Source organism: Garra rufa, chromosome 4 (assembly GCF_049309525.1).
Source record: "Garra rufa chromosome 4, GarRuf1.0, whole genome shotgun sequence".
NCBI classification, from domain to species: domain Eukaryota; kingdom Metazoa; phylum Chordata; class Actinopteri; order Cypriniformes; family Cyprinidae; genus Garra; species Garra rufa.
The window spans coordinates 31,425,096-31,444,201 of record NC_133364.1 but is presented as its reverse complement, the minus strand read 5'-3'; the positions used below and the strand labels follow the sequence as shown (position 1 = coordinate 31,444,201).

The window sequence follows — 19,106 nt, the reverse complement described above, 5'->3', positions numbered from 1 at the left end:
TTGAATTTAAGATGCTGTGCAATGAGATCGGTCCGTTGGTTGGTCCAGTTATGCTATCACATTGCAAAGTCACATGTCAAATTTTTGATGCGCATCAAGGAATGTATTAGGTAAAAGTGTTTCCATCGAGTTTATGTGCATGTTTTCTTACCGGATAAGAATGTTATCCTACTTGGCACATAAGTTTTTACGCGCATTTTTAGAATTTATGCGCAAAATGTGCATAAAAAGGTTACGGAAACGATTATTTATTAGCTTCATATTAGTTTACCATTGTAGAGATTAGCGCTCCTTTAGAGCTATGATTTGTTTGGCAGTATTCAATGCTAGATCAATGTTTTTTGTTCTCAAAAGTAAGTTAACTCGTGGTCATGTGCAGGGGGCGTCATGTCCTTGGCGACGGGCCTGTAAAGTAATGTAACTGAAAAAACATCTAAAACCAGCCTAGGCTGGTTGGCTGGTATCAGCTGGTTTAAGCTGGAAGTAGCTGGTGTTTTCCCAGCCTGACCAGGCTGTAAAAGTGGCCAAAATCCCTCTAAAACCAGCCTGCTGACCAGCTAAAACCAGCCAACCAGCCTAGGCTGGTTTTAGCTGGGGGGGTTTTTCACAAGGGTGGTTACATTTGATTAACTTTTTGCTTACTTTTCTCAATTTAAACATCTTTTTTATTGACTTTCTAAACTGTTAATCATTTTCAAACATTTAAAGCAGGCATGGTTAACCAAACGATAGTAGGCTACTCAACACTGATTACTCAGACTTTCAAAATCCTTCAGCACTCGAATTAAGATTATGAATTTTTTAAGATTATAACAAATTTCAACACCACCAAAGACTATAGAATACCCAAGACATGTCACTCGTATAGTTTTGAATGGGGAAAAATGCAATGCTCATTAAGGCCGCGAAGCCCCGCCTTCATAATGGAACAGCCAATCATTATTGATTAGTAAAAAATCTGTAGCCTGAAAAATAAGCTTTTTTTAATGCTATTGGAGCACAAGCAACAATACTTATGAGGCAGTTATTGTCAGATTTCATTGGTGATGTCAAATATGAAATTTAATCTTAAAGGAACACTTTTTTGGGAATAGGCTCATTCTCCAACTCCCCCCGAGTTAATCAGTTGATTTTTACCCCTTGAAATCCATTCGGCTGTTCTCCTGTTCTGGCGATATCACTTTTAGCATAGTTCATTGAATCCTATTAGACCAATAGCATCGCGTTCAAAAACAACCAACGAGTTTTATTTGTGCTATTTAAAATCTGACACTTCTGTAGTTATTGTGTACTAAAACCGGCGGAAAATGCAAAGTTGCGATTTTCTTGCGGTGTAATAGTCAAGGAAATATGCTGCAGTAATATGGCCGAAGCAGGAACAGTAATATCACACAGCGCCTGAAATTAGTTCCCAGCTAGGTTAGCATTTGCACATGTGCTGCGTGATATTACTGCGCCTGCTTCAGCCATGTTACTGCAGCAAACTTCCTTGACTATTACACCGGAATGGGAGTGTAGTTCCTAATCTTATCGGCCTAGAAAATCGCAGCTTTACATTTTCCGCCGGTATTAGTTCTATAGAATCTATTCTGATATATCACACAGTTTTACTGATGACCCATAATAAATCCACAACCCCGGATAGAGCGGCTGAGTGAATGTGGTCTGGACTGTGTGGATGAGGCTCATTGTGTCAGAGACGCTGTAGAAGGACAGAGTCCCTGCACTGTGATCCACATACACTCCTATTTTACTGCTGGACACAGGGAGAACAGTCTGTGAGTTATTATGCCAGAATGAGCATCTGGATGGAGAGCAGAACAAACTCCAAGACTGATCATTACCTCCAAACACACACTCAACCCCCTCTCCCTTCCTGCTTATGCTCTTATATGATACTGACAGACACACACACTTCCCACTCCACTCAAGCTCCCAGTAACAGCGTCCACACACAGTATCTCTACACATCACCTGACACAAATCAAATCTGTCAGGATGATCAGGATATGGCTGCTCTGTGTCAGTAACTGTAATCACTCTATTACTCTCAGACAGACAGAGGAATTCATTCATCGTGTTTGTATCCAGAGTGAGCTGATGGGAATCTAATGGAGAAAAAAGTGTATAAGAATGAGCAATTATAAATCTGTTTTGTCTTTTAATGTATGATTGTTTACTTAGTGACTTACATTGAAGGAAGTCATTCCTGGTCCAGGGAATCATGTTGGTGGATATGACTATATGGAAATCCACAGACACGAACAATATCACTGTCATGTCAAGAGAAAGACATTTTTTCTAATAAGATATTCAGATTGACCCGCAAATCTTTACCTCTTTCAGAGATCTTTTTGAGCTCCTTCTTGCAGACATCCTCTAGTTTGTCTTTAAAATGACAGACAGATTTTCTTACACCGTCAAAAGAAAAGAGAGAACTAAAGGGAATTATGGGTATGTCTGTAGATTCGAGAGGTGCTGAGAAAGACTGGAAACTCTATAGGAAACAGAAAACAGAAAAAAAAAAATCTGATTTGTGTGGCTCCTGTTGACATGATTTACCTTCAGTAACTCATCTCAATCCAGCACTTTTATAGCATCATCTACATTCTTCTAATCTTCACTATATGACATTGAAGTTACACATTTTAACATTTGCTACTTACACTATATGTTTAGAAAATAGTTTAGATGAAACATAAATGTCCAAGTAACAGGCCAAGCACATCAGTGATCTGCACATCACAGTGCACAAGTAAGTACCCTGTTGAAACAACCAGCATAAGCTGTTTAGGTACAGTGGTGTGAAAAAGTGTTGGCCCCCTTCCTGATTTTTTTATTTTGCATGTTTGTCACACTTTATTTTTTCAGATCTTCAAACAAATTTAAATATTAATCAAAGGTAACACAAGTCAACACAACAATCCAAACCCACATGGCCCTGTGTGAAAATGTATTTGCCCCCCCTAAACTTAATAACTGGTTGGGCCACCCTTAGCAGCAACAACTGCAATCAAGCGTTTGCGTTTGCCACTCATCTTGGCAGAATTGTTGTAATTCAGCCACACTGGAGGGTTTTTGAGTACAAACCACCTTTTTAAGGTCATGCCACAGCATCTCAATAAGATTCATGTCAGGACTTTGACTAGGCCACTCCAAAATCTTTATTTTGTTTTTCTTCAGCCATTCAGAGATGGATTTGCTGGTGTGTTCTGCTGCAGAATCCAAGTTCGCTTCAGCTTGAGGTCAGAAACAGTTGGCCGGACATTGTCCTTCAGGATTTTTTGGTAGACAGCTGAATTCATGGTTCCATTTATCACAGCAAGTCTTCCAGGTCCAGAAGCAGCAAAACAGCCCCAGACCATCACTCTACCACCACCACCACCATATTGTTGGTATGACGTTCTTTTTCTGAACTGCTGTGTTACTTTTACGCCAGATGTAATGGGACACACACCTTCCAAAAGGTTCAACTTTTGTCTCATCAGTCCACAGAGTATTTTCCCAAAAGTCTTGAGGATCATCAATATGTGTTCTTGCAAAACTGAGATGAGCCTTTATGTTCTTTTTGCTCAGCAGCGGTTTTCGTCTTGGAACTCTGCCATGAAGGCCATTTTTGCCCAGTCTCTTACTTATGGTGGAGTCATGAACACTGACCTTAACTTTGGATTTTTTTCCCTTCATTTAAAAACTGCATGTTATATTTACTTATGTTATCTTTGATTAATATTTAAATTTGTTTGATGAACTGAAACATTAAAGTGTGGCAAAAAAAACATTAAGGGGGCCAACACTTTTTCACACCACTGTATTTTTTGAAGCATTGCTGCTGGTTTAAGCTGGTCCTTAGCTGGTCCTAAGCAGCTAACATACCTAACCTCCATATGCTGCTTTTTTCACACTGCAAAAAAAGATATTCTGACGTCTTACATTTTGTTTCCAGACAAAATATCTAAAAATTCTTAAATCAAGAATGATTTTCAAGAAGAGTAAAAAATATTGTCTTGTTTTCAGAAAAAAAAAACAAGACAAAATTAATTGCTTTTTTGCTTAAAACAAATAAAATAATCTTCCAATGGGGTGACAAAAATAATCTTGTTTTCTGTTTCTGTCATTGACAGATTAGTTTGCTTGTTCTAAGCAAAAACTCTTAATTACTTAATTTTGACTTGTTTTTTTTCTTAAAACAAGAAAATGTTTTACTCATCTAGAAAATCCTTCTTGATTTAAGAATTTTTAGATATTTTGGAAACAAGACAAAAAAATCTAAGTAAGAAAAGCATTTTTTGAAGTGCAACAGGGTAGATTTACGATGGAAAAGCAGTCATTTATATATAACTATATATAACGTTTATAGTCAAACAGTTAAAGGGATAGTTCACCCAAAAATGGAAATTTAATGTTTATCTGCTTACCCCCAGGGCATCCAAGATGTAAGTGACTTTGTTTCTTCAGTAGAACACAAATATTTTTAACTCAAACCGTTGCGGTCTATTAGTCATATAATGGCAGTCAATGGGCACCAAATCTTTGAGAGTAAAAAAACATACACAGACAAAACCAAATGAAACCCTGCGGCTCGTGACGATACATTGAGGTGTTTCAGTCTGTGCAAGAAACTGAACAGTATTTATATCATTATTTAACTCTGATTCACCTCAACGTTCAACTGTATTGAGCGTGTTCACAACAGCCGGCACGTGACACATCAATGTGCTCTGGCAATGTAGCCATTAAGAATCTTTCTTTGTGTTCTACTGAAGAAACAAAGTCACCTACATCTTGGATGCCCTGGGGGTAAGCAAAAAAACATCAAAGTTTCATTTTTGGGTGAACTATCCCTTTAAATATTCAAGTCAACTGCTCATTCTGCTATCAAAGAATGTATATTTGGGTCTCCTATCATAGCAGGATCTTGCTTAAATTCACTTTCTTTTCCTTCTAGATCTGTTACCTGAAGGAAATGTATGTGATTCTGTGTTTGTGAAAGCTTCTCCAGTTCAGTGTCTCTCCTCTTAAGATCAGCAATCTCCTGCTCCAGTCGCTTCATTTGTCCTTCAGCTCGACTCACTGCAGCCTTTTCCTGATCTCTTATCTGCTGTGTGACCTCAGAGCAGATTCTCTCAATAGAGTGGACAAGCTCAGTAAAGATCTTCTCACTTTCCTCCACTGCTGTCTTAGCAGAGTGCTGTTATATAGGAAACATATCACAATCACACACACATTAGGCTTCAGTGGGACTGAAAGAGCTTCACTGGATGAGAGTTCTAACTGAGACCTCTTAAATGTTTCTTTTTCTCTGCACTCACCTTATGAGACACCACAGCCTCTCTCAGCTGCTTAAGACCATTCTTTCTCTGCTGGATTTTCTGATGGACGGTTTTCTGCATGTCCTCTAATTGTTTCTAGAGGGCAAATAAATAACAGTAAATATTAAAACTACTATCATGAAATCATATTGGGAACAACTGATATAAATCCAATATTGATGGTGAGATATTTTTCTTTCTGAAATGAGATTATAAATTAACATAAAATGTGTCAGTAGTATTTCATCATTGGCTAGATATAAGTCAAGAACAAACAGATTTTTCTTTTTCAGCTTACTATACTGCCCTACAAAGGCAAAATGCAGTAACTACACCCACACTGAAACTGAGAAAAATGCCTTTAAAGTTTCTACACCACATATGGTATTAGTTTGGATTTTGTAGTTACTGCAGTTTTGACACTCTCTTTCTCTGAAACAGGTAAAAATTGAACCAGGAGTTGTCACAAAGCCCATTTTAAGCCTTAAAGGATTAGTTCACTTTCATAACAACAATGTACAGATAATGTACTCACCCCCTTGTCATCCAAGATCTTCATGTCTTTCTTTCCTCAGTCGTAAAGAAATTATGTTTTTTTTGAGGAAAACATTTCAGGATTTCTCTCTTTATAATGGATATGGATGGCGCCCCGAAGTTTGAACTTCCAAAATGCAGTTTAAATGCACTTTACATACAGCTTCAAAATGCTCTAAACGATCCCAGCCGAGGAGGAAGGGTCTTATCTAGCGAAACGATCGGTTATTTTCGAAACAAATTGACAATTTATATACTTTTTAACCTCAAATGCTCGCCTTGTCTCGTCTCTGCGCAGTGAATGTATACTCAGCAGAATCCGGGTCTATGCAGTTAGGGTATGTTGAAAAACTCCCATCTCGTTTATGTCTTCAATGTCAAAATCATCCTATAATGCTGTTTTTACCCTTTTTTTGTAAAGGGCATTTGAGTTTCTTTGTATGTTCACTTTGTAAACACTATGTCGGTACTTTTGCAGTGAAGGTGATTTTGAAGTTAGGGAAGAGAACGAGATGGGAGTTTTTAGACATACCCTAACTGTATTTACCTGAATCACACAGGCTGCGCAGAGATGAGACAAGACGAGAATTTGAGGTTAAAAAGTATATAAACTGTCAATTTGTTTCGAAAATAACTGATCGTTTCACTGGATAAGACCCTTCCTCCTCGACTGGGATAGTTTAGAGCCTTTTGAAGCTGCATTTAAACTGCATTTTGGAAGTTCAAACTTCGGGGCACCATCCATATCCATTATAAAGAGAGAAATCCTGAAATGTTTTCCTCAAAAAAAACATAATTTCTTTACGACTGAGGAAAGAAAGACATGAACATCTTGGATGACAAGTTGGTGAGTAAATTATCTGTGCATTGTTGTTATGAAAGTGAACTAATCCTTTAACTCTATTTTGACCAAATGTGTAGTTACTGCGCTTTGTCTTTGGAGGGCAGTATATAGCTCTCTCAGAATCAACCATGTCCTCCTTGTATCTATTGTGACTGATTCGAGATTGGAAGAACATCAGGTTGAGTGATACTCTAAAATTTTAGAGTATTTTTTGCGAACTTTTGCGTATTTTGGATTTTTTTTAAAAAAACCTACTTTTGCAAACTAGTACTAGGTTTTTCGCCCGATCGGAACCAAACCAGTGCAGAAACATTCTCTGGAGGCAAAATCGCATTTTACAAGGGCATGAATTATTGTACATTATTGTACATTGTCCGATTTGTGGGTAACATATAATAGAACTCCTCATTCCAGGCAACTTTGCCTCTAAAACCACTGCTGTCAATCAAATATTTTGTTAAATGATTGAGAAGATGTAAAAAAAAACTACTTTTGCACACTAGTCTTAGGTTTTTCGCTCTTGAAAAAAAAAAACTGCGGTACAATTCTCTGTACTCTCTAGGTCAATAATTATCAAAACAAATGTTTACCCTTAAAAAATTACCCTTGGGAAAGCTATAATGGGGTTGTTTAGAAAAGGAGCATGTCCAAATTTACCCAAAATCTTATAAAGCCTAAAGGAAAACTCAAAACTTCACAAAACCTGCTGAGCACATGCGACAGGTGATTCTAAGCAAGCATGCAAAGTTTTAAAGAGATCGAACCACAGCTGGTGCTATAACAGTCATAAATGTTAAAAAACCATAATATTTCTATATTGAATTACTTTTATTCTTTTTACTAACTCCCTTAAATTCATACCTGTTTCTCTGTTCTCTGTGCTGCAGCTGATGCAGTGTTGTGGTTTTTATGCTCATATTTTGGACACAGTATACAAATGCATTGTTGGTCAGTGATACAGTACATTTCTAGTTGTTTATCATGTTCACGACAGATCATCTCCTGCAGTTGTCCAATGGCATCAGTCAAATTGTGTCTCTTTTCTTTAAAGAAACTCTCATGTTGTTCAAGATGATTTTGACAGTAAGAGTTCAGACACACCAGACAGGACTTCACCGCTTTATATTTTCTTCCAGTACAGACGTCACACTGCACATCTCCAGCTCCAGCATAGCAGTCACCAGGAAGATTAGTCTTTTTCAGTTTTTCCACCACTTCAGCCAAGATGGTGTTTTTAGCTAAAGCAGGTCTTGGACTGAAGGTCTGTCTGCACTGAGGGCAGCTGTAGATTTTCATCTGGTCCTCCTGATCCCAGCAGCCTGTAATACAGCTCTTACAGTAACTGTGTCCACATGGAATTGCCACTGGATTCTTCAGGAGTTCCAAACACACTGGACAGATAAACTCATTTTGATCCACTGAAATTCTGGCTTCTGCCATTTTACTGCATGTAAACAGAGAGAAACAGGCAAACACACAACAGCTCAACTACACTTAAAAATCACTTCCTTAAACTCATTTCCTGTTTCCTAGTGCTGTTTCTGTGATGCATAAAACTGGTTTGACGCCAAATCTGTGAAGTCACATATAATAAAATGTCCACTAGATGTCAGTCTCAAACAGACACTCAAAGAATAAGAGATACACAGAAGCAAGACATTGCATGCATGTCAACCTGTTGTTGGGGACTCCCAAAACCAAAATATGAACCTTTCATAATCCAAAATAGGGGCACTTTAACATTACCAAGACTGTATTACAAGGCTGTATGTCGCCCTTTCATGCCAATATGTTTTTTTTTAATTATCTTTTTTTATTATATCAACCTGTTTTCATCTGTATGCAAATAATAGTTTTAGTTTTCAGATAAGAAGTTTAACTTAAGGTGGATTTTACATCCTGTTTAATTAAGGGTATACAACAGATTAACCTTTCGCAGTCTACCCTGTCCCAGAATAAACTGTGCACAGGTGTTGACGGAGTTTGTATTTAAAGAACCTAGCGGGTGAGAGTTCTGTGGCGATTGAGAAATTCACATTTACAGTGAGGGAAAAAAATATTTGATCCCCTGCTGATTTTGTACGTTTGCCCACTGACAAAGAAATGATCAATCTATCATTGTAATGGTGTTTATTTGAACAGTGAGAGACAGAATAACAACAAATAAATCCAGAAAAATGCATGTTAAAAAAGTTGTATTTTTTTGTAAATTGATTTGCATTTTAATGAGTGAAATAAGTATTTGATCCCCTATCCATCAGCAAGATATCTGACTCCCTCTTAAAGGGAGTGCTCCTAATCTCAGCTTGTTATCTGTATAAAAGACACCTGTTCACAGAAGCAATCAATCGATCGGATTTCAAACTCTCCACCATGGCCAAGACCAAAGAGCTGTCCAAGGATGTCAGGGACAAGATTGTAGACCTACACAAGGCTGGAATGGGCTACTAGATGATTTCCAAGCAGTTTGGTGAGAAGGTGACAACAGATGCGATTATTCGCAAATGGAAGAAACACAAATTAACTGTCAATCTTCCTCTGTCTGGGGCTCCATGCAAGATCTCACCTCAGGACTGAAATCCTGCAGCGCCAGCTAGCACAAGAAAGCACATGTAGAGGCCCATCTGAAGTTTGCCAATGAACATCTGAAAGATTCAGAGGAGAACTGGGTGAAAGTGTTGTGGTCAGACGATACCAAAATCTAGCTCTTTAGCATCAACTTAACTCGCCATGTTTGGAGGAGGAGGAATGCTGCCTATGACCCCAAGAACACCATCCCCACCATCAAACATGAAGGTGGAAACATTGTGCTTTGGGGATGTTTTTCTGCTAAGGGGACAGGACAACTGCACCGCATCAAAGGTACGATGGACAAGGTCATGTACCATCAAATCTTGGGTGAGAACCTGTCACGGAATAGAAAACGAGGTATGGGTCCAGGTGCAGGTAAGAGATTATTTTATTAAATAAACAAAACGCAACAAAAAGCCAAGAACGGCACAAAACTGAAACACAAAATAAACAGAACAGAGAACACGATCTAGAGCTTGGGTTCAGGAACACAGAGTTGACATGACAGGACAGAAGACAATGCAGACAGAATGAGTAGTGGGGAATGAGAGTTCTTTTAGTCGTTAATAGTGAGCAGGTGTTAAGTGTAACAAGTGATAATGACATCTAGACAGGTGATAACAATTAGGAAGTGCAGTGCAGGGAACAGCGACCTCAGGTGGCTGAGGGAAAACCCCACAGCCCAGATCGTGACACTACCCCTCCCCTACGGAACGGCTCCCAGACGTTCCCTGAGGCCAAAAACAGTCTGGAGGGAGGAGGAACGGGGGAAGGTGAATCAGGGGGAGGGATGGCGGGCCAGGATCGTGCAGCGGAGGAACGTGAGCTGGCCTCGCCACCAGAGGAACGTGAGCTGGCCTCGCCGCCTGAGGAACATCAGAGGGTACCGCCGCATCCGGAACAGAGAGCGCGGTCACCGCCGCGTCAGGAATAGAGAGCGCGGTCACCGCCGCGTCCGGAACAGAGAGCGCGGTCACCTCCGCGTCAGGAACAGAGAGGGCGGTCACGGCCGCGTCAGGAACAGAGAGCGCGGTCACCGCCGCGTCCGGGAACAGAGAGCGCGGTCATCTCCGCGTCAGGAACAGAGAGGGCGGTCACGGCCGCGTCAGGAACAGAGAGGGCAGGAACAGAGAGGAACAGAGAGGGCGGTCACCTCCGCGTCAGGAACAGAGAGGGCGGTCACGGCCGCGTCAGGAACAGAGAGCGCGGTCACCTCCGCGTCAGGAACAGAGAGCGCGGTCACGGCCGCGTCAGGAACAGAGAGGGCAGGAACAGAGAGGAACAGAGAGGGTGGTCACCTCCGCGTCAGGAACAGAGAGCGCGGTCATCTCCGCGTCAGGAACAGAGAGGGCGGTCACGGCCGCGTCAGGAACAGAGAGGGCAGGAACAGAGAGGAACAGAGAGGGCGGTCACCTCCGCGTCAGGAACAGAGAGGGCGGTCACGGCCGCGTCAGGAACAGAGAGCGCGGTCACCTCCGCGTCAGGAACACCGCGTCAGGTCACCGCCGCGTCCGGGAACAGAGAGCGCGGTCATCTCCGCGTCAGGAACAGAGAGGGCGGTCACGGCCGCGTCAGGAACAGAGAGGGCAGGAACAGAGAGGAACAGAGAGGGCGGTCACCTCCGCGTCAGGAACAGAGAGGGCGGTCACGGCCGCGTCAGGAACAGAGAGCGCGGTCACCTCCGCGTCAGGAACAGAGAGCGCGGTCACGGCCGCGTCAGGAACAGAGAGGGCAGGAACAGAGAGGAACAGAGAGGGTGGTCACCTCCGCGTCAGGAACAGAGAGCGCGGTCATCTCCGCGTCAGGAACAGAGAGGGCGGTCACGGCCGCGTCAGGAACAGAGAGGGCAGGAACAGAGAGGAACAGAGAGGGCGGTCACCTCCGCGTCAGGAACAGAGAGGGCGGTCACGGCCGCGTCAGGAACAGAGAGCGCGGTCACCTCCGCGTCAGGAACAGAGAGCGCGGTCACGGCCGCGTCCGGAACAGAGAGCGCGGTCACGGCCGCGTCCGGAACAGAGAGCGCGGTCACCGCCGCGTCAGGAACAGAGAGCGCGGTCACCGCCGCGTCCGGAACAGAGAACACGGTCACCGCCGCGTCCGGAACAGAGAACGCGGTCACCGCCGCGTCCGGAACAGAGAACGCGGTCACCGCCGCGTCCGGAACAGAGAGCGCGGTCACGGCCGCGCCCGGAACAGAGAGCGCGGTCACCGCCGCGTCCGGAACAGAGAGCGCGGTCACCGCCGCGTCAGGAACAGAGAGCGCGGTCACCGCCGCATCAGGAACAGAGAGCGCGGTCACGGCCACGTCAGGAACAGAGAGCGCGGTCACCGCCGCATCCGGAACAGAGAGCGCGGTCACGGCCACGTCAGGAACAGAGAGGGCGGTCACGGCCGCGTCAGGAACAGAGAGCGCGGTCACCGCCGCGTCCGGAACAGAGAGCGCGGTCACGGCCGCGTCAGGAACAGAGCGAGGAGTCCCCACCTCCTCGGGGACAGAGCAAGCGGACACCGAATTGTCCTAACTTACCCCCCCTTAGCGGCGCCCCTGCAGCCAAGGCACCAAAGAATTGGCCAGTATAGACCTTAATCCCATAGGAAATCTGTGAATGGAGCTGAGGGTTTGAGTTGCCAAATGTCAGCTTCAAAACCTTAATGACTTGGAGAGGATCTGCAAAGAGGAGTGGGACAAAAACCCACCTGAGATGTGTGCAAACCTGGTGGCCAACTACAACAAACATTTGACCTCTGTGATTGCCATCAAGGGTTTTGCCACCAAGTACTAAGTCATGTTTTGTGAAGGGGTCAAATACTTACCTCACTCATTAAATGCAAATCAATTTATAACCTTTTAGAAATGCATTTTTCTGGATTTTTGTTGTTGTTGTTATTTTGTCTATCACTGTTCAAATAAACCTACCATTAAAATTATAGACTAATAATTTCTTTGTTGGTGGCAAAAGTTTCTCTCACTGTAAGTATTGTGTTTTAATTTACTCAAATACCTACCAGAACAAGTGTTAAAAGCCAGGGGTTTTTCTTTAAAAACTTGAACTTAAACTAAAATTGTTACCACTGTGTGGCTTCATTTGTTGGATGGTCTGAGGCAAAACTACTTCTAATATTTCGATTGCTTTTAGGGAGCAATAAGACAGCTCAATTTAATAAAATGAGGGGTGAAAAGGGTCATTTATTTACCGGGGCCAAAAACCCAGCCAGCATGGCTTGGAGGTAAGGCAACAATCTGTGTACTAAGCTCTCTTGTGTATTATAACAAATTAGCCATCACCCAACACAAAGCCCACAAACAATAAGACAACCAGTATGTGAGGCAATAGTTGCGTTTTTGTAGCGCTGTTTTTACATTAAAACAAATCGTTTTATACATTACTCAAAGTACTATTTACAATAATTTACAACATAGGTTTAATGTCAGAAAAAACAACACATTTAAATGAACAGCATAGAAAACCAAAATGTTTTAATTCATTTCTGTATCATGAATTTGTGTGTAAAAATATTCGGTCTATATTAATATGTTGTTCTAATCAATTGAAAAAAAAAACATCAGTTTTTCTTTATATCATTATATTGTTATTAACCAAGATAAATAAATTATTGCAAAACATAAGTAAACGTCTAAAACGGCCTGAAAATTCCAAAACATTTCCAAAGTGGTTTTTAAAGCAGCTAACCCTACAAACCTCTCAGAGCCATGACATGAGCAAACCACTATTCTGTCGGACATACTACATATTATAAAAATTCATGTTTACAAGCAGTGCGACATACATATTTAAATTACACATAAATGACATTTTGTAAATACATTTTGTTTTTATGCATTAATGCAGAATCTTTCATGTCGGCATCGCAGATCGTATCATTTGTATGTGTTTTATGAATGCAGATATCTAAACCCTTTTTGTGACTTGAACGTGTGAACCTGACTTTTATTTTGTTTCTGGCGATGTGACGTTATAAGGCTGCGTCGCGCCTAGTTGCGACTGCGATCAGGCTGAAGGAAGGTCTGCGCTTTCAAGTTTTTAAATGTTTGAATCAATACAAAGCGTTAATTTCATTTTGTGCTTTTTCTAGTACTAGTTAAGTACCTTAATTATTATTGAATGCAGTACTCTAATGCTTTATGTAAGATTAATAAACGCTGTTTTTGAGAGAAACCGACCAGTCGCGTCTTAGTTTGTCTTTTATGTTAATCATAAACACGAAATCGGTCACTGGCAAATGGTGATACGAGAAATGCAGCTTTCCAAACTTTGAACAAATTAAACAAATTTGCTTTGCAAAAGTATTTTCGACCCACCAAACACTGAAGTCATCTGCTGGTAAAACACAAACAAGAAGTTTTACGAACCAATTGTAAATGTTTTCATGAAAGTGGAATACAGTATATGTATGTAATTTAGATGTCATTTTAGGAGGTCTTGGCTAATAAGGTCAATTAGAGACTATTAACTATCTGTTTTTCTGTTCATTTTTCTCATAAATATGTCCAGATAAACCGAAAAACACCTGGTGAAGCAACTGATATCCATGCAACACACTATTATAAAGATGGCGTTTATTAAAGAGGAGAGTGAAGACGTGAGGATTGAAGAAACATTTACAGTGAAACAAGAAGATACTGAAGAGCAAACAGGTTAGTTTCTATATTTTTGAAGAATGTTATATGAGTAAGCTAATTAAACTGATTTGTTTTTGACGTGGAGCAGGTTGCCTCATGTGGGCAGACTTGTTAAAATTAAATGATCAACCGAATACAATGCTGCCTTTAAAGGAGTAGCTCACTTTCAGAACAAAAATTTAAAGATAATGGACTCACCCCCTTGTCATCTAAGATGTTCATGTCTTTCTTTCTTCAGTCGTAAAGAAATGGTGTTTTTTGAGGAAAACATTTCAGGATTTCTCTCCATATAATGGACTTCTATGGTGCCCTCGAGTTTGAACTTTCAAAATGCAGTTTAAATGCAGCCTCAAAGGACTCTAAATGATCCCAGCCAAGGAATAAGTGCCTTATCTAGCGAAATGATCAGTTATTTTCTAAAAACATCTACAATTTATATACCTTTTAATCTCAAACGCTCGTCTTGCCGAGCTAGACAAGACGAGCATTTGAGGTTAAAAAGTATATAAATTGTCTTTTTTTATAAAAAACCCATCGTTTTGCTAAATAAGACCCTTCTTTCCTCAGCTGTAATGGTTTAGAGCCATTAGAAGCTGCATTTTGGAAGTTCAAACTCGGAGGCACCATAGAAGTCCATTATATGGTATAGAATTCCTGAAATGTTTTCCTCAAAAAACATAATTTCCTTACGACTGAAGAAAGAAAGACAAGAACATCTTGGATGGGGTGAGTACATTATCTATACATTTTTGTTCTGAAATTAAACAACTACTTTAAGTGCACCAGAGAAGCTTCTTCTAGCAAGTTGTGATATGTCAATCAAATGCTAAATAAATCTGAAAACTAGCACAGAAAAGTAGCCTAAGCAAAACAATTATTTTGTGTAGCATAAAACCCATTATTTATTTCTGATAATGATTTAAAAAAAAAAAACTTAATTATGCAACCGTATAGAAAATATATTTTACTTGGGCATACTATTAAAAGTAATCATTGTTAAAAGTTTTTGAAACCCTCAAAAGCACTCACTGTGTCAAACAATTTCTTGTAAACATGTCTTTGTTTACAGGCAAACTGAAAATATTGTGAGTTTTATATATATATATATATATTGATACAACAAAATAAAAGGTGCCATTATTTTCAGACAAAACGTTGCACATTTCTTTGTGAAATTAAAATGACAAATAACAAAAAAGCAAATCTCAAATCAAACAAAATAAATATACAAATAAATATAATAAATTATCTCTTTATATAAACAAACTAAGGGTTTGTTTGTGCTGTTTCCATTCAAAATGATAGGCAGCTGCTGTATTTTCATCACAATTCAAACAAAGATGCTACATGCAGCATGAGCAGTTTAGGATTTAAATTAGACCGTTTAATTTAAAAAACTTGGTTTAGTGATATTAAAGAGGAACTTAAAGTGTTCTTTAAAGGCAGTAAATAATAAGTGTTCTTTAATGGCAGGGTAGGCGATTTGCTTCATGAACATTTTTTGTTATGGTGGTTGAAAGTCTCTGCACATTCAAAAAGTAATCACTAAGTTAAGTTTTCGAAATGTGTTTTTGTGCCACACTGTATTTGTTTTGTCCTATCTATGATATGTTATTGCCTCTTTTAAAAATCTGCTACACATTTAAAAGAAATGTCTGTTAGGTTTACAGTATATATTTATAAACCTTTCGTTTTTCCATGAATGTTTTTTTTTTAACAATACAAATAGCTATGTGTAACATTTTACCAGATTTAGTGCTAGACATTAATTTGTTCCCCACTAAATAATGTTTTTTCACTAAATAAACACTGTTAAAACCACTTTCATGGTGCCTTAATGTTGTCACAAACTAAACTAATATATATATTGTATAGGCCCCAGTTCTCCTGGGTTAAGCTATGTTTGATAAATGTGACCCTGTTTGTAGCAATAGCCAAAAATACTTTGTGTGGGTCAAAATTATCGATTTTTCTTTCATGCAAAATCATTAGGATATTAAGTAAAATGTTTAATGAAGACATTTAGTAAATTTCCTACTGTATATAAATCAAAACTTAATTTTTCATTAGTAATATGCATAATATTAATTAATTTGACAACTTTAAAGGCGATTTTCTCAATATTTAGATTTTTTGCACCCTCAGATTCCAAGTAGTAGTTGTATCTCAGCCAAATATTGTCCTAACAAACCCATACATCAATATAAAGCTTATTAATTCAGCTTTCAGATTATGGTTTTGACTGGTTTTGTGGTCCAGGGTCACAAATGGTATTACAAGAGATTGCACATAGGATTCTAGCAATCATGTTGTCGACTTTGAGGCTTGAATGCTTTCATGTTGGTTTTGAAGTCTGTTGCGTTGTGCTATTAAACTGGGGTTAACTTGTATTTTTTCACTTTAGATCTGAAGACACTGAAAGAGGAGAGTCAAGAGCTGAATGAATTGGAAGAGAAAAATCAGTACCTGAAACCTGATTTCATCATTGGAGAAAAATCCAGAGAGACAGAAAAGACTTCATCAGGAAAAAGAGCTCTAAATGGAGAATCTACCAAATGTTACACCTGCCATCAGTGTGGAAAGACTTTCAATCAAAAACAAATCCTCAGTGTCCACATGAGAATTCACACTGGAGAGAAACCTTTCACCTGCCCGCAGTGTGGAAAAAGTTTTACTCAAAAAGCAAACCTTAAACTCCACTTGAATATTCACACTGGAGAAAATACTTTCACCTGCCAACAGTGTGGGAAAAGTTTCACTCAAAAAGGAAGCCTTAAACGGCATATGAGAGTTCACACCGGAGAGAAGCCTTACACTTGTCAACAGTGTGGAAAGAGCTTCACAACAGTATTAAACCTTAGGTATCACATGAACATACACACTGGAGAGAAGCCATTCACATGTGATCAGTGTGGAAAGAAATTCAAACGTAAAGTAACCCTCACTTTCCATATGGGAATTCACTCTAAAGAGAGCCGATTTAAATGTCATGAGTGTGGAAAGACTTTCAGTCAAAAAGCAAACCTCAAAAATCACATGAGACTTCACACTGGAGAGAAGCCTTACACATGCGTTCAGTGTAGAATTAATTTCAGATATAAAGCAGCCCTTAATGCCCACATGACAACTCACACTGGAGAGAGTCCTTACATCTGCAAACAGTGTGGGAAGAGCTTCACACGAGAACTAAACCTTAAGTATCACATAAATATTCACACTGGAGAGAAGCCGTTCACATGTGATGAGTGTGGAAAGAGTTTCAGACTTAGAGTAACCCTTTGTCAACACAGGAAGATTCACTCAAGACAGAACTGTTTTATATGTGAGCAGTGTGGAAAAAGTTACACAAGCATAAAACGCCTAAACAGGCATGTAGTAATTCACTCTGGTGAGAAAATTATCAAATGCCAGCAGTGTGGAAAAGGTTTCAGTCATAAAATAAGCCTTAAGGCTCACATGAGACTTCACACTGGAGAGAAGCCTTACGCATGCCCTAAGTGTGAAATGCGCTTCACTTATAAACCATCTCTTGATTACCACTTGAGAGATCACACTGGAGAACGGCCTTATATATGCAAACAATGTGGGAAGAGCTTCTCACAAAAAGGAAATCTAAAGACTCACCTGATCATTCACACTGGAGAGAAGCCTTTTAAATGCCAGGACTGTGGAAGGTGTTTTAATCGTAAAGTGAGCCTTAAGACTCACATGAGAATTCACACTGGAGAAAAGCCTTACTCATGCCCTCGGTGTAAAAAGCGTTTCACATATCAAGGAGAACTGAAACGTCATTTGCAAACACATTCTGGAAAGAAACTGCCGTGTAACAAAGGTTTTACAAAAAGTAGAAATGGAAACAGGGAACATTTTAATTGTGATCAGTGTCATAAAAAATTTATTTTGCCGTTACACTTAAGGATACACCTGAAAAGTCACACAGATGTGAGACGCTATTTGTGTTTCTTGTGTGGTAAAAGGTTTAAATGGTTTAGCAGTTTCAAATGGCACCAGAAAATACAGATCTGTCTGAAATTAAAGCTCCGTTCACACCGTAGCCATGTGGGCCAGATCGGATGACCATTTCTTTCATATCCTTTCAATTCAGACTTTATTTTCTTTTGTCATGTATACATGAACTCCTCTGATAAACTCCAAATCTGACCATCTCAATTTGCAGTAGATGCCCTCTAATTTTGCTTGTATAGAGCCACTCCTTTTCATGTATTAGTACCTTGGGATCAAACTTTAGTAAAATAAGACTTGTCACTGAAAGATTGTCAATAAAATGATATAAGGGGAATGAAATAAACATCAACTGCATTATTTGATTGATCTTTAGTAAGAAAATGCACAGGTAAACATGTTTTCAGTCTAAACTTTAAAGGGGACATCAGATGCCCATTTTCCACAGGTCGGTATGATTCTTTAGGGGCAGGGGTGCCAAACCTTGATCCTGGAGATCTACCATCCCACAAAGTTCAGCTCCAACCCTGATCGAACACACCTGAACCAGCTAATTAATCTCTTAGTTAGCACTTGATAATTACAGACAGCTGTGTTGGAGCAGGGCTGGAACTAAAGTCTGCAGGTAGGTAGATCTCCAGGAACAGGGTTGGGCAGCCCTGCTTAAGGGTCTTTAAATGTCTTTAATTTGGCTGAAATACATTATTTGTTGTGTAAAACAATACCATTTTTACCTTGTCTAAAACAGCTCTTTTTCTGTACATGGCTCTTGAAATGTTAGAGAGCACGCTGACACAATGGATTGGAGGTAGTCTTATTCAAATAGCTAGCTATCTACGTAGAAACTCTGCAAATTGAAACATCTGTTGGGCTTGATGCATCTCACCTTAAAGGGGTTATCGGATGCCTATTTTCCACAAGTTAATATGATTCTTTAGGGTCCTAATGAAAAGTTTGTAATATACTTTGATTCAAAATTCTCTATGGTAGTGTAAAAAACCACTCATTTTACTTGGTAAAAAATGCCTTTGTTCTCAGCAAGGGATATCAGTACCTGGCCCTTTAAATTTTATGAACCTTTGCTCACCCCGCCCCTCAGTTCTGTGGGGCGTATCATTACATAGCACACGGGGTGTTGCCTAGACAACAGTTGGGGGTATAGTTGTATAGTTTGGGGAAAATGGCACTGGGGGGGCTTTGAAGACATTGTACAACCCCATCCATTTAAAATGTAATTAAAAAT

At 39.9% G+C, this 19,106-nt stretch overlaps 2 protein-coding genes across 2 annotated transcripts; one reads left to right on the top strand and one right to left on the bottom strand.

Annotated features, from left to right (window-relative positions):
* Nucleotides 1–1,385: 1,385 nt before the first annotated feature.
* On the bottom strand, nucleotides 1,386–8,142 carry LOC141333894 (tripartite motif-containing protein 16-like). The gene is made up of 6 exons (XM_073839055.1): nucleotides 7,549–8,142; nucleotides 5,310–5,405; nucleotides 4,955–5,188; nucleotides 2,338–2,497; nucleotides 2,193–2,240; nucleotides 1,386–2,108 (listed from the first exon to the last, which is right to left on the bottom strand). Exons 1-6 carry the CDS (start codon nucleotides 8,125–8,127, stop codon nucleotides 1,585–1,587), a joined length of 1,641 nt encoding a protein of 546 aa, XP_073695156.1. The 5' UTR covers nucleotides 8,128–8,142; the 3' UTR covers nucleotides 1,386–1,584.
* A 5,636-nt stretch (nucleotides 8,143–13,778) lies between these two features.
* Nucleotides 13,779–18,199, top strand: LOC141333837 (uncharacterized). The gene is made up of 2 exons (XM_073838986.1): nucleotides 13,779–13,915; nucleotides 16,305–18,199. The coding sequence occupies exons 1-2, from the start codon at nucleotides 13,810–13,812 to the stop codon at nucleotides 17,975–17,977; spliced, it is 1,779 nt and encodes a 592-aa protein (XP_073695087.1). The 5' UTR covers nucleotides 13,779–13,809; the 3' UTR covers nucleotides 17,978–18,199.
* The last annotated feature ends 907 nt before the right edge of the window (nucleotides 18,200–19,106 follow it).

Bases quoted from the DNA above. Each gene is read 5' to 3' on its own strand.
- LOC141333894 (XM_073839055.1), bottom strand. From the start codon at position 8,127: ATGGCAGAAGCCAGAATTTCAGTGGATCAAAATGAGTTTATCTGTCCA. The intron at 2,241-2,337 runs GTAAAGATTTGC...ATTTCCATATAG, and splicing joins CAAAAAGATCTCTGAAAGAG to TCATATCCACCAACATGATT. The intron at 2,109-2,192 runs GTAAGTCACTAA...TTTCTCCATTAG, and splicing joins CAGGAATGACTTCCTTCAAT to ATTCCCATCAGCTCACTCTG.
- LOC141333837 (XM_073838986.1), top strand. From the start codon at position 13,810: ATGCAACACACTATTATAAAGATGGCGTTTATTAAAGAGGAGAGTGAA. The intron at 13,916-16,304 runs GTTAGTTTCTAT...TTTTCACTTTAG, and splicing joins AGATACTGAAGAGCAAACAG to ATCTGAAGACACTGAAAGAG.